The following is a 15,243-nucleotide window of genomic DNA, read 5'->3' on the forward strand; positions in this document are numbered from 1 at the left end:
AATAAGAAATAAGGTAATCCACTGAAAGCATGTTGCAGATATATTTTATCATGTACATAATTAAAATTACATACTGAATATTGTGAGTTTTCTTTACATACATACTGTGAACTGTAACCATACGAAACTGACAGCCCCTGTGTCGAAAGCACATCTAAGTGAAACAAAACATCCAGCAGACTTTATTGGATTTGCAGAAGATAAAGACAATCAGCTGACTAAAACAATCTAAGTAACATACAAATTATGTTACAAACAGGTAAATAAATAACGCAAACTATAACAAATGAACTCATACATTCTGTTTTTGATGACGCTGACACTTGTACTGTAACCTAAAGTGCACCTTGATCCACTATTCCCATTTAGTATTTCAAAAGGAAGTTTTGCAGTTGCACAATGCCAGCTCCTACAGTCACTGCAACACTGGCTGCGTGCCATGTTTTGATACGGATTTCTTTATGATTGTTGAGATCTGATTAGATTAGGAATTGATGGGGATTTGCTGTTAAACACAAATGTCATGTTTGTTCAGGCTTGTTTCCATGTGTAAACTCCAGAGTAAAAAAGACAGATAGTTGCAATGGTGCTGGACTTGATCTAACACTGTATCCAAAATTTAGGTGTAAAATAATTATGACTGTATATTAGGTTAGAGAAAAATCATGTTTGCTAAATAAATAAATAAATATATATATATATATATATATATATATATATATATATATATATATATATATATATATATATATATATATATATATATATATATATATATATATATATATATATATTTATTTATTTATTTATTTATTTTTTTTTTTTTTTTTTTTACTGTATATATATTCCCCTTCTACAGAAACTGTAAACTGACCATTCAGGCAGGGATTTTAACAGTGACAGTAGAAACATAGTGGGGCAATTTTAAAAATGAATCTATATTCTGATGTGTTTGACTCAAAAGTGTTAAAATTGATCTCATGATCACATGTGCATAAGGAAAATAAATATAATTTCTGAACATTGTAGCAGTACCCTGCTGACTTGCTATTTTTTTTAAGAATTCCTCCTATTTGATGTACACTGAAATATTAAAAGGGAACCTTACACAACAATACAAATACATCAAAATAATGCATGTGCAAACTGCAAAGGAGAATCTCGACAATAGTTGACTATCCTGTACATATATAAGAGATGGAAATGATTGTGCTAACTAAAGAGTAAGAAAATAACATGGGGTAATTTTGTGATTTAACATAAAACAACATAAGAACAACTTAAAAAGTTGTCCATCTATGTAATAAATCATACTGAAAAACATTACAAAAGAGCTATATCTGGCTGCTACTTATTCTACAATATACTCCTTTATCCATTTAAATTCGCCATCTAACCACAATGCCAGCATGAAACTGTACATGTCAAAATGCTGAACCCTGGATGCATATTACTGCTCCTCCAGCCACGATGGCTTATCTGATCCTGGGGGCTTTAACTTTACATTGAACTGTATAAGAGTTTGTTCTAACTGCTGCTGGTTGCCAGCAAAATAAGCGGAGATGGCATTATGGAAGAGAAGCAGCTGCTTGTGCATCACCTTCACCTAGAAGAAAAGAGAGGAGAGAAAATGACATTACAAACATGGTTTCAGGTGTTTACATGAAAGCACAGCCTGCAGACATTTATTTGGATCACCAACTGCTCGGAATACATTCCTAAAAATAACTTGCACATTCCTCTGAAGCCTATTCTCAGGAGTCAAGCAGGCCGTTTTAAAGATCTCAGAAAATACTATCTTAAGTTTAACTTGAATTTATTTGCTATTTTACATTTATCTGGCAAGAATTTCCATGTTTTTTTAACAGTTCTTGTCATGAGTGACATTTCATTTTCCTAAAGCCAGATTTATTAACCAGGGATCAGAGTGCCAGGACCTTCACCACAACTACTGTCTGATCCACAAAACACCGAACTCCTACAGCCCCTTTCTGCAAGTGATGGCCCCACAGGAGGGATTGCTGATGTACTGCTTTTGGGCTGTGCCCATCCAGGCCCTGTGGTTTTAAGTATCTTGGAGTCTTGTTCATGAGTGAGGAAAGAGTAGTGCAGGAGATTGACGCTGTATTAGTCTGTTGTGGTAAAGAGAGATCTAAGTGTGAAAGCAAAGCTATCGATGTGCATTTCCACCCTTACCTAGGGACCCAACCTCGGAGTATTGACTGAAAGAGGGAGACTGTGAATACAAGTAGCAGAAATTAGCTTCTTCTGGAGAGTTGCTGGGTTCTAAAATATGGGTCACTAATTTGAGCCACTATTTATAGTAGCTGATTCGAAGCATCCTCAACATTTTACCTGCATCTTTGTTCAAAACTGTCTTTCAGTCTATCGGCCCCCGTGTGCTCTATATAACTAGTGCTCCACTGCTCTTCGGCCGAGTCTCTGCTTATTTTAAGAAAGATGCCATTCAATCTCTTAAAAAAAAAAAAAAAAAAAAAAAAAAAAAAAAAAAAAATTGACTCTTCTCATCCTCAAAGTTATACACCAATCTAAAAATGACTGTTTATTGGTAGCAGTTTAGAAAAGGTTGAGACCAAGTAGCATACATCTCTTTTAGACAAATGCAGCATTCTTGGTACATTTAAATCTGGCTTTCATAGAGCTCATTCCACCAAAACAGCTCTCTTTAGTCTCCAGTGACATTTCTATACAAAGCGATGCAGGAGAATGTTGTTTTGCTGATGCTGGACCTGACCTCTGCCTTTGATACTGCTGACCATGACATGATTCTCCACTTCTCTTGTCTACTGTGTGTCACGAGGTTCTGTTATGGAGCTCTTATTTTGTCTATCTGTTCCATCTTCAGCATATTTTGAGCACTTTTAAATGACATTTATTGTCACTGCTACACAGATGACTTTCAGTTAAATATCTCTTCTAAGCCCAAGATGTTTCTACTGTGACTTAGACATCTTGCATAAATGATTAGACTGTATTAAAGGTTGGATGGATGGCAATTTTCTCCAGCTTACTGAAGAGGAAACAGAAGTCCTTGTTTGTGCCCCTGTCAGATCTGTGCTTAAGGTAATGGAGAGTCTAGGTCCCCTTGTCACATCTGATAAATCTTCCATCAGGAACCTTGAGGTCATTTTTGACTCAGCTTTGTCCCTGGAAGCTGACGTGGTTCGCTCTTGCTTTTACCAGTTGAGAAAAATTTCCCAGGTGAGTTTCAGTCGTTCAGGCTCTAAACTGGAAATTCATACTCATGCCTTTATTTCATCACTTTTAGATTTTTGCAATTCGGTGTTTACTTGTTTCAACAAATCTTCCCGGAGATGTCTGCAGCTTGCTCAGCATGCAGCTACAACACTGCTGACTGAGTCTTCCAAGTACTCAAATGTCACACTGATACTAATTCAGTTGTACTGGCTCGCCATTAACCTTCAGAGTGCGCTTTAAGATTCTAGCGCTGACTTTTAGAGCTCTGCATGATCAAGCATCAGTGTACATGAGTCAAATTTTACATTCATACATCACCAGCAGGTCTCTGAGGTCATGTGATCAGGGTCTATTGGTTTTGCTTCACAAAAGACTGAGAACTAAAGGCGACTGAGGTTTTTCAGCAGTGTTCCCCAGACACTGGGAACTCTCTCCCACTGAGCTTAAGATCTGTGGACTCTGTGGTCTCTTTTAAAAAGCAGCTAAAAACTCATTTTTAAACTTACTTTATGTTTTTGTGATGAAGCACTTTGTGATATTTATCTTTAAAGGTGCTATATATTCAATTTTACTTTGCTTTACTTTCACTCCTCCAAGTAAGGAGCCAGTTAAGGACGTTTGGGCATCCAACTAGGACATCTCATAGTTGAGATGCTTTAGTCATTCCTGTCAAGAGGAGGCCCCTGGGCAGATGCAGGCACACACTAGAGAGATTAAGTCTCTCGGCAAGGGCAGCTCTTTTTTCTGCTAATATAAGTTCTAATTGAGGTTTTACCTTGAAAGTAGCAGAAATGCAAAAGATTCCTTCTTTTTGCTGTATAATGATAGCAGTTATATTCAACACTGTGCTCACTCAACACAGTAACATGGGTATCCTTCAAGCAACTTAGAAGAGGCATTGGCAAGACACAGTATTTTAGTATTATATTTTAAATATGATTGGGGTTTTTTTGTGTTTTTTTTCCACGTTCAGAATGACCATCTCAAAACTATTACGACCAGCTGTTTTTAAGGAGGCATATCATACTGCTAAAGGCAGTTGTTTGTGCCCTTAATGTTTGCAAGTGCCTAGCCTGTTTCAAAACCACATCATCCATGAATGAACCCTGACTTTGGGTGTGGTTTAATCTAGGCTTTGCTTCATGTGAAACCACAATGATGTCAACAACACTGATGTCATGTGGTTACCAATGCTGCATGATTGGAGGTAAAAATCACTGGAGCCAAAACCAGTCCCTGTACCCTTCCTAAGTATTCAACCCTCAAAAATGTAAATGTCATCACCTGCAAGCAAAACTGCAGAGCCTGAGTGTGTAATTTCACAAGGAATAAAAATGGTATGAAAAAAGGAATGGGACAGCATTTTAAACACTATAAAAAAGATTAATGAATTAAATTTGTGTGCAATAAAGGAGAGGTTGTACTGCCCTGATTTAAATCTAAATATTATTGCAACCTTTGGGTTGCCTGGTCCTGTGTGTCTGTTTGTTGTTTCCTCATACTTTTCTTTTTAAGTTTAACCTAAAGGTACCCTTAGGTATAGTCTGCAGAAATTCAAAAAGTATGCATAAGACCTCAAGAAATCTGCCAGAGAGCCCTCATGCGCTTGATTTGACAGTGGGGCAGCCTTAAGCCCTCAAAGGCTTTAGCACAAATGTGCCACAAAGTTGGTAAGTCTCTGAGTGTGGACACTGGGATTATCTCCTAGAAGCAAGGCTTGCTATTCAACAGCGATCTTGAAATGCTTTAAGCACTTCTTTAGATAATGACTTAAAAAAAAATACCCAAATTAATTGAAATGGTCTGGGACATAAAACCTGCATGTGCAGTGTAACGAGGAAATCTGAGGGGGAAAAAAAGTGCCAACTTTGCCCAAAAAAGTGAAGAAGTTATACTTATATCACTATCTTTCACTACTAGAGCTAAAAAGAATAATAATTCAGAGGACTGCACTCTTTAAACATGCAGGGATTTCAAGAATAAAACTAGACTGTAATCTGAACCTTGTTTTCTTCCAGGAATTTAAGCTTGATGGTGACATCACTACGCAGCCTTTCATATTTGTCTCTGTGGATCTGGTACTCATGCTGAGCCATCTCAATGCGAACCACGCCAGCTGCATCCCTTGGTCCCAAACTCAGTTCCTCCAGATCAGAGCGATAGGCATCAAACTCAAGTCTGAACACAAACACAAGACTGAGTTATTTTCTAGGCAACCATTAAGTTTAACCACTTAATGGTTGTACATCTTAGTAGTTCAATACCTTGCATTTTCGTACTGCTTAATCGTCATCAAAGTATCTTCCATTGTTTTGTTGACCAGTGTGTTGACACTGGATACGAAGAAGTTGATGGCACCAAGCAGAGCCTCGCCATTCTTACACAACAGCTTTTGTGTTTCTGCATTATACCCAAACTCATCCTGCAGAGAAATACAGAGGTTTTACCTGCCAATGTCATGACATGTCATATGGGGAGATTCTGCAATACTATACCTGCAACTCTGGGGACTTCTGGCTGAGGTCAGTGAAGGCATCTCCTAGAGCCTGCTGCGTCTGCACAATTCTTTGAAAGTGATCGGTGAGAGCGGTGGCCAGTCTTAGGATGTTTTCATACTTGCTCTTCGTGTCTCTTAACACGTCAATCTGAGCCTCAAGTTCCAGGTCTACTGTCCGTGAGCCTCGGCCAAACTTTTCTGAGAACATCTGCTTTGTACACTGCGCAATGAATATGAACAGAGAACAGCACATGGTGTCAACGCAACCTGATGTAGTCTTTGGAACACAGACATATCCAAGCATATCTATTCCATTTTAAAAACACAGCATGCACACATAGTGCAGAATACCTTGTACGTGTTTATGCCCCATTTCTTCACACTGTCCAGTTTCTCCACTGCTACACCACGAGAAACTTCTTCAGTTGAATTTGTGTTATGGTTCGACGACCCTAAAAAGAACATAAAAGCTAGAAATAAACACACAGTGTACACAGTACTGGAGCTTCTTCTATGAGGAGAAGTTTTTAAGGCAGTGGTTTACAGAAAATAAGTGAGGACAGTGTGGACAGGGTGATGAGCATGGTGATACCTGGATGCTGCTCTGTGTGGTGGGCAAGTCGACTTGCTGCAGATTGACTTTTAGGCAAGTTAACACCCCTGGATTTCATGCGAATGTCTGAAATGAACATGCCGGTGATATAGAGTAAGAATGAGAGGAAGACATGTAAAAATGACTGTAGTGAAACATGCCAGAGCAGCTTGGGAGTGAGATATGCCGCAGAACAGCAGAGCATGAAGACCGAAGCCCCTTTCTGACATGGGATTTGTAGAATTGCTGGCTTCATTAATCTGTTGAAGTAATTCAGTCATTCAGACATAGGTAGCTTCTGTGTGAATCTTCAAGCATTCCCACAATATTTGTAGAAATAACCATGGTAACTGGACTGGATATTATGTTACACAATGCTCTTATATCCAGATCAATCCTGTGTCAGTGGTACTTAAGTCATGAAATGTGACATACTGCATTCACACAACATGTGTAAATCTGTGCACTTTCTTTGATTTGTAAATGATCATGGAGAAAGTGCGCTGCTATACGCTGTGCATTCAGACATGAAGCCACCCACGGAAAAGGAGTGAAAGTCCAAAAGGAGCTTAAAAACTGTTATGCTCTGCAGTGGAGGACACATAAAGAGCAGGGTTAGAGGGGTTTTGAAGTAAATAATAATCCACCAGGCAGGCTTCACATGCACAATAAAAGCATTAAAAAAAGAAGATGAAAATGGAATTCATGGGATGAGATGCAAGTACTGGCAAAATGGTCAAAGTGCATTTCAAAGTACAGAACAGAACAGATTTTTTTTTTAGACATCAACACAACATTGAATGTGACAGCCCTGTAATATCTGGTTAGTTCATTCCTATTTTTGAAAGGTGCCAAAACATTACTTCTTGCTGAAGCTGTTCAGTGGCAGAGTTCGGTAGGTACAAGCAAGGTTACATACAAGTCCGCTCATCAAGCCTCAAAACCTCTTACAAGGGGGCAAATAAGACCAACATATCAAGGTTAAATAAGAAAGAAAGGGGTTATTAGAATACACAGCCACCTGGTCCTGGTGCAGGGGCTTGTCTTCTGTCCAGATACTCGGGGTTGAAGTAAACTGCGGGTCCTAAGGAATATGGATGTTTGTGACATAAACCAGGAGACTGCAGGTCAGCAGCTCTCTTGTGACACACAAAGAAAAGCTCCTGCTATTGTTTCTTAAAAGATGCACTAAGTATCAACCTCTTTCAGTAACTGAAAGACAGTACAAGCACTGATCTCTGACACAGCCTTTATCTAACAACAGCCAGAACATCGTGAAACAAAATATCTTTAAGGGTATTTGTGTCTGTCAGCCCCTGGAAAAGGAGTTGCCGGGTCAACTGTACTTATTAAAAATCCTGTTCAACTGATGTGTGCGTTTTAGCATGAAAATTACTTACTGAACAGCAACTTGTACTTAATGCACCTTTAAATTTGTAATATCCCTGCAGATATTACTTAGAAGAATAAACAACAAAGCAATACCTGCAGAGAATGGAAGCATGGTTTGCTAAAAGTACCTTTGATACTGCTGGTTGGGATGATGCCCCCTGCAGGTCCTCCATAACCTCCAGAGACAATACTGGTTTCATTCAGGTTGGGTCCAGACACCATCACCTGCTGCAGATCCTGAGTTAAAACAGATAAACACAATTTATTAGCTTTTTCAAAGTATCTGCATGGATGTTAAGGTGCACAAAAATGCTGAGCACACTTGATCATTTTATGAAACAATGTAATTTTATTTATCTTGGTCAGACCCACAAAGCAGTAATCTTAAACATAAACATAAATGTATGTCATCCATAACTTTTAGTTAAAATGAACAGAATCTATTTTTTGTAAAGCTGACGTGCAGACAGATAACATACAAAACATTTGATTATGAGCTAAAAATAATAATATTACTTGTAGTAGTCATACATTTCATTATAGAGGCCTCAGTATTGCTTATTCTAATGCTACTAATGTCATTGCTGGTGTAGCTTTCTTAATCCCAATGGGCTTTACAAATGGTGCACCAACCTTTTAATTTTACTGACAGTTTGTCATGCAAACGCTCATTTATGTCACAGTTTCCTCCTGTAGGTGCTCTGAACGATTCAACGTTATCGGGTTGGAGGTACACATCTACTGTCCCTAGCTACAGGCCTTTACATGGTAGGGTAACATTTGGCCTAACCAGCCATGAACTGTACAATCACGCAAAATTTAGGGAAACTAGATACTGTTATAAGCAAAATAGCATTATTCATTTCCACAGTGAGTGAGGTGAGATGAAGCATCACTGACCTGCTCCAGACTGTCATCCTCTGGGAGAGTGCCTGTGTCTCCATTGCTGTTAATGGGGATCTCCATGGTTGCAGCCTTGCTCATGATACTGTCTGCCATAATGAAATCTCTGCAAGAAAGACAATAGCACATAAAGCTGGGGGAGAAAAACAGAACAATGCTAGCCTACATCGACACAGAATAACAGCTGGCTTACACTGATGCTAACGTGATTGACCAATAGCAACGGTGCTGATGTGGCTTGCTAGTGGGCTACTACCTGACAGCTAGCTTCAAATCCTCACCACTGTAGCTGAGACTGGAGCCAAGTTTCAGTCGCCAGAAAGACTAAACAAGTCGCGCGGGCAGTAGCCTTGAAATACAACATAAATTAAACGGAGGCACCGCTGTTTTTACTTAGTATCCCATACTACATCCATGATTACTCATCCTGAATCGTTCACATGATCATCTACCTGCTTCCATAGAATTCAGACAGAAAATCCCTGCATCCAGCCAGGTCGCAGCTTTAATAGTACGACTTCGGAATAAAGGTTTTCGTGATTTTTATTTTTGTTGTGCGTCACATTAGGTTCCATTTAAAAGCACTGTGCTTCAAGTGAAATGCACAATGTATGTTTTTAAATGTACTTTATGTGTCAAAAAGCAGGCTGAGAGGGATACTGTAATTTGATGCTCTTATTTTGAAGAATAATAACGTATCATCGTCGTCAAGCCTCCCCCATCTTCCACGTCGTACGGTGCTGACGTAGCGTTTTCCTCTGACCTGCAGTACCTGATTTCTCCTGAAGATGTCAGTAGCACTTCACGGCCCAGTAGAGAGAAACTAGAACATGGCAAATCTAGAGTAACTCAATCAGTAATATGGCTCTGGTCCCTCAAATGTTGTGAGTATTAATCATTAAAGCCTAGGTTGTTACATCTTAATCGTTCCATTGATTGCAATATCTCCTGAAATCAAACTGTATAAATACAGTCGTTTGTTTTGAGTTGTGAAAGGCTTTGAGATAGACCTCACCCTAGCAAACTGGCCGCACTTCCAATTATTTGCCTCATTTATTTCAATCAGGGACGCAAGCAAAGTGCACATGGCCTCCAAATGTAGAAGTTTTTCTGTAATTATTCCGGCTCGAAGCAGAGCACCAACCCTTCACACACGCTCACAATGTATTCCTAATGGTTAATTTTCCTCCATGCACTGATTACCTACAAGTGACATATTTTCCAGACTTCTAAAAATCTCCTCCTTCGTTTTCAGTATTCTACACAGCATGAATTTGACAAGCGCATTTCTAGGATCAAAGCAGGCAAAATGGCAAATCATGTAGGTTATGCATGTTCCCCCCCCTAATCAACAATCCACTTGTCAGCAGTGATTTGACTGGCATGGGTATGTGCTCCGCCTTTGATTCTCCTTCCAAATTAATATTATTTTAGCACCATCTTGGACTACTGCGTGCTGCACCAAGTATATTTTCTTGTTTCCTCAAACATTCTCAATCATGTCATCCCATGTCCAAAACGAACTAGATGTATGTAGAACCATGGTGGAATCTCGAGGTCAAGATGGTCAAACGGTATAGGTGAGCCTTTTATCCCTGCCCCAGATACACAAAACTGCAGTTGAAATTCTGCCTACATAAACTTTTGTATTTCAAAAACTGACAATCTGTCAAGCATGACCATGCCACATTGCAGTCAGCCATGTGTGAAAAGTTAAGACAGTTTTTGATGTGGTCCCATTAATTATGCCCTGCATGCGGTCCTGAAACCGGAAGTCACTTTTCTGATGTGCATCATAAATACACATTGAGCAGAGTTATCACAAACTTTAAATAGTGGCTTTGAACGAAGGGATGTGCTCCAGGTTGCAGTAGTGCAATAATAAACTGAACATAATGATCAAACTAACTAAACCTCGACTCCAAACAAAGCATATCAGTGTTTCTGCCTATTGCATCTGTATAGTCACAGTTGGGAAAAGAAGGTGAGCTCAGACCAGTGTGTCTTCCAGAAATGGAAAAATGAATGTGTCATAGTCATAGGAGGAGTTTCAGTTCTTGTGATAATGCTCAGTTTTGGTTCCAGCTTTCATTTGTTATTGTTATGGCTTTTTTGTGTTTGCAGAGCCCTCAGTGTTTCCTTCTCTTGTCTCATTGTGTCTCATCTCTCTGTTAGTGCTTTTGTCTTCCTGCGTTCTCCTCTTTAACAACATGGGTACGTTCGACTTACCTCCTACCTGCTTTTCCTTAACCTAGACCTGATGGAAAACATCAGTGAGGTCTAGGAGGAATGTGGAAGAGAATTCATGAAGACTTAGGAAAAATAAGGGTGTTATGCAGAGAATCCAACTGTTGTTACACTATACTCATTAATGATGTGACAGCTGATGTCTGTCATATTAATTAAAGACTACAAAATCTGACTTCACACCAGTATGTTCTTACACAGTTGTTTCATGCAGGTGATATAAATGAAAAGCACACAAAAAAGAAAGAAATTTATTTCCTTTCCATTCATAAAGGATGGGCCAGTGTGTCCTTTTCTCAAAGGGGGTAATATAGGAGGCATCAAAGCACCTTTCCTTAGCATTTAAAGACCTTCATTTATTATGGCTGACAGACAATTACTTCTGGCTGGGTCCTACTGAGTTAGGAACCCTCCTTAACCAAATGTATTATTCTTTTGCAGCTCTTGTTAAGTGTTAGTCCTCATGCCCCATGTTTTACTGTAAAGGTTATCATGTATTTTGCCCTAGTTATATTTCCTGTCCTTGTCTTTCCTGTGATTGTTGGCCCCACCCTCATTGTTTTCAACTATTGTTGATAGTCTTACCTGTGCCTTATTCCCAGTATTGTCTCACTGCAATATCACTTGTCTTTGTCCAATCATTTGCAAGCCAGTTATCGGTGTTCTATATTTGGATCCTTTTCACAACTCTCATAGTCCCTCTCTATAGTAGTATACTTAGCTATTCTAAGTATAATAAGCATACTATGTTTATAGTTTTAGATACTTTGTAAAAGAAAAATTACAAATGTTTTTTGTCTTCCTTTCACACTAGAGGGGCGTGCTACCAAATGAGATTAGTGGGTTAGCAAGCTATGTCAAGCTGAAAGCCACAGGGATCTGTGTCATGAAAGTGCCTCTATTTTTACCTGGCTGAATCACCATGGTAACTTACTCTGACCATATAACCCGGTCAGGAGAAGGTTATGTTCAGAATTTTGTTTTAAGATTGGCTGGAAGCACCAGATTTTCGTTGATCCTTTCATTTAAAGCATGTTTTAAGTGAAATTCGTTGTCAAATCATTAAAGCCGCTGAATGATGCACAAACTGTGTGTGGCATTGTCATGGGTCGTTTTCATGTATTAATTTGGTGAAGCAGAAAATGTACAAATGTTTTTATACTTATTATAATCTGCTGCTTAGTCTGTGTTACATTGCTGGAATTGTACATAAGGCACATCCTCTTCTGTTGATCCAAATCCAGCTGGAGCCAATCCCAGCTGCCATAGGGAGAGTGGCAGGTACACCCTGGACAGGTCACCAATCTGCCTGGTCAACCAAAAAATTAATTTCCCTTTGATCTGCTGACTAACTAAAGTAATATCCTTTATTAGGCTACGGGACATTAACCTTTAACGTCTGAATTTCTCCAGTTTAAAATTTCAGAGCTCTAATGTGCAGCCACACCTTAGAAATAAACAGGAGCCCACTCAGCAATAAATGATTACCTGTAATTAAAATGTTTATTTTACCGCTCTGTGCACTAACAGATTAAGGATTTTCTGTAGCATTAATCTCTTGTCATTTTTACAACAGTGTTGCATTTTAATGTTATCTTTTTTTTTAATCTTCTTTATAGATTTTTAATCACTGTTTTATCATCATAATCATCCAAGGATGTCTTTGATTGGGGTAGGCAGCACTCAGACAGATCATTTTGCGCAGAAGTAGAGCCATCTGACCCGTGAAACCACCCTTTTTATATGAGCGTGCTGATGCAGAGAGCCCAGCTTAATGGAGACAGTTGATAACCACCATCACGATACCCGTTATCTCCAACTGGAGCTTTAGGTTTGGTCGAGGAGCATAGCTGTGTCAAATGTGTTTATTCCTGGCATACGCCTCAGGACAACATGTCTTCATATCTTCTGTTGAGAACGTTACTTTATCTGGTGAAGCCACTGAAAGATGGAAAGCAAAGATTAATTGACAGCAGCTTAACAGATCTACAGTACATACTGTTGACATGGTGACCCAATACAACTGCATGTTTTGAGTCATAAAACTACAAATATACACGTGTCTTGTAGGTCAGTACCTATAAGAGATGAATGTATTATTTTTAACAAAAGGTACACTGCTAAACATTTTCATGGTTAGCCAGCTACTATTTTTTTTCTTTTTTTCCTTTTTTCTTTTAGTTTGAGTGAATAATTGAATGGGTATGTTTTGGCTTCCCATTTGAAAAGAGTGACTGACTCAACATCCTTTAGCATAGGTACCTTTGACCTGCACATTATTCATGGGCCACAAACAGTGTGCGGTTGCTGAAACTTGACTTTTAAAATGAGTTGTTTTGTTTTTTGAGTGGAAGTAAAAGAGATTAGGTGCAGCAGTTAGTCATTTTGAGATGTAATTAAGGCAAATTAAAGCAGAGTTTAATCACAAATTCTCTCACGTTTCAGCATTTTAATGTTATAAACTCCACAGATGTAGCTTCGTGAGAGTTTTACATTTTAACAAGGCAGCAGTGGGGGGTTTATACCAGTTGTCAGACTTCCATCTATACTCAAACCCTTCCTTGGATAGAAATTTCAGAACACCGAATTCTCACAGACGTGAATGTAAATTTAGTGTCGCCTATAAATTTAGAACAAGGCCAAATTAAATTTTAAAGGTCTCAGGCGGGGTTCCCACTGAGCATGTCACAAAGGCAGCTTATGTATGTGAGGAGAGCGTGAGACCTAAACCACAGTGCACCCCTCCCCCTGTCATTTTAGAGAATAGTTCATCTTGTTTTTAATGATCATTAAGCATGCTTCCAGATGTTGGTAGGGAAATTCATCCTCACACAGTCTCCTGTGCTCTACAGCAGAAAACAAGAGTAGAGTGATACAGGAGATCCAAGAAAACAACGGAAAGTAGTGCTGCCTGCATCTTTAATTCATGGGAATTACAAACATTGCTCAATTCTTACATTATAGAACATATGGAAGTGATTTTTATAGTATATTTAATGTGCCATTTCAAACAGTCTATCAACCTCTTTCCCAACTGGCGATTCAGTCAATGCTCTCTCAGAGACAGAGCAATTCATCATCGTAATGGGTCCTTGGATGCTGTAAATGTCAGTTATAGATTGTCTGAGAAGGCAACACATAATCAAGAACAATAAATATTTATATGCTTTCACTTTACTGAATATTGCGCTCAGAGTAATTATAAATTTATGCTTTGAAAAGGTTTCGGTTACAAAGAAAAACAGATATGGTTCCGTGTGAATATGTTTTAGAGCGATACGTCCAATTTCTAAAGACGAGAAACATTATTTTGACTGACAGATGTTTTTACATGAATTATTACTGAAAGACTCTTTGTTCCTCCTGCCTCCTGTTTTTGAAGGCTTTCATGTAAGAATAAACACAGAGCTGTCAAGAGCATTTTTGAAAATATTATTCATTTCCCAAACAACTGAAGAAAGTCATATTTTAGCACATGACTAGAAAAACAAAAACAAGCTTAATTGAATTATTTACTTTGACATCTAGAAGATTTTAAAAGTAGGATTTTAAAAGGCTATATTCAGTCTTTCAAGGCATAGTTTTTCTTCTCTATAACCATTCTCTGGCAATTTGCTACTTGATGTGAGTGTGAGGCGTGAGAGCGATGGTCCCTGTAAAATACAGGGTTAGCTATTGCTCTGATGTTTTTAATTATATTCACCTGCATAATCAGAGGACAACCAGTCAGAGGCCGCAAATAAACCGAGAGGGCAATTTAAGAATCGTAAATCCCACAAGGGCTTGTTGGCATTTTCACTGAAGTGTTAAAGTAGTTATTTGTTTTCCCGAATGCTACCTTTGGTTAGTATACAGAAGCTGTGGTTAGAAAATGCACGAAAGGCCATGTTTGGTTTCTTTATACTGTTTACTTACTTTGTCATGCAATTTTCTGTTGCAGGCTTCCAATTTTGACTCATTTTTCTTTCTGTAGCTTCATGTTTTTTCTCCAAATAAGAATATATCTTACTCTTATATACATTCACAAGAAACTTTAATATATACATCATCCTAGTACCAGGTGGGACCCCTTCAGAATTGCCTAAATTCTTCATGGCTAAGATCCAATAAGATGCTGGAGATATTGGTACATATTTTTATGCAGTTGCAAATTTGTGGGCTGCACATCCGTGATACAAATCTTTCGTTCAACTTTATCTCCAAGGTGCTCTATTGGACTGGAGACCAATGAAGTATAAAGAACTCCTACTGGAAGTAGCCATGAGTGCACTGTGCTCATAAAAGGATCGACATGGTCGGCAAGAATATTCAGGTAAGCTGTGACAATCAAATAATGTTCAGTTGGGCCCAAAGTGTGACAGAAAAATATCCTCTTCACCGCTGCAGTAGTATT

At 38.6% G+C, this 15,243-nt stretch overlaps 1 protein-coding gene across 4 annotated transcripts; it reads right to left on the minus strand.

Annotated features, from left to right (window-relative positions):
• Positions 1–1,450: 1,450 nt before the first annotated feature.
• On the minus strand, positions 1,451–8,699 carry LOC146619220 (arfaptin-2-like). Of its 4 annotated transcripts, XM_085370572.1 has the most exons (9): positions 8,601–8,699; positions 7,829–7,937; positions 7,330–7,392; positions 6,309–6,395; positions 6,068–6,168; positions 5,715–5,936; positions 5,484–5,641; positions 5,223–5,397; positions 1,451–1,606 (listed from the first exon to the last, which is right to left on the minus strand). In XM_085370572.1, exons 1-9 carry the CDS (start codon positions 8,697–8,699, stop codon positions 1,451–1,453), a joined length of 1,170 nt encoding a protein of 389 aa, XP_085226698.1. The 4 variants fall into 4 exon arrangements, with proteins under 4 accessions (XP_085226698.1, XP_085226700.1, XP_085226699.1 ...); XM_085370574.1 differs by lacking the exon at positions 6,309–6,395 and having other exon boundaries at positions 7,829–7,969; positions 8,570–8,699; XM_085370573.1 differs by lacking the exon at positions 6,309–6,395 and having other exon boundaries at positions 7,327–7,392; positions 7,829–7,969; positions 8,570–8,699.
• Between the last annotated feature and the right edge of the window lie 6,544 nt (positions 8,700–15,243).

Source organism: Diplotaxodon limnothrissa, linkage group LG14 (genome assembly GCF_057381915.1).
Source record: "Diplotaxodon limnothrissa isolate DT_005_m linkage group LG14, D_limnothrissa_male_GT1.1, whole genome shotgun sequence".
Lineage (NCBI taxonomy): Eukaryota > Metazoa > Chordata > Actinopteri > Cichliformes > Cichlidae > Diplotaxodon > Diplotaxodon limnothrissa.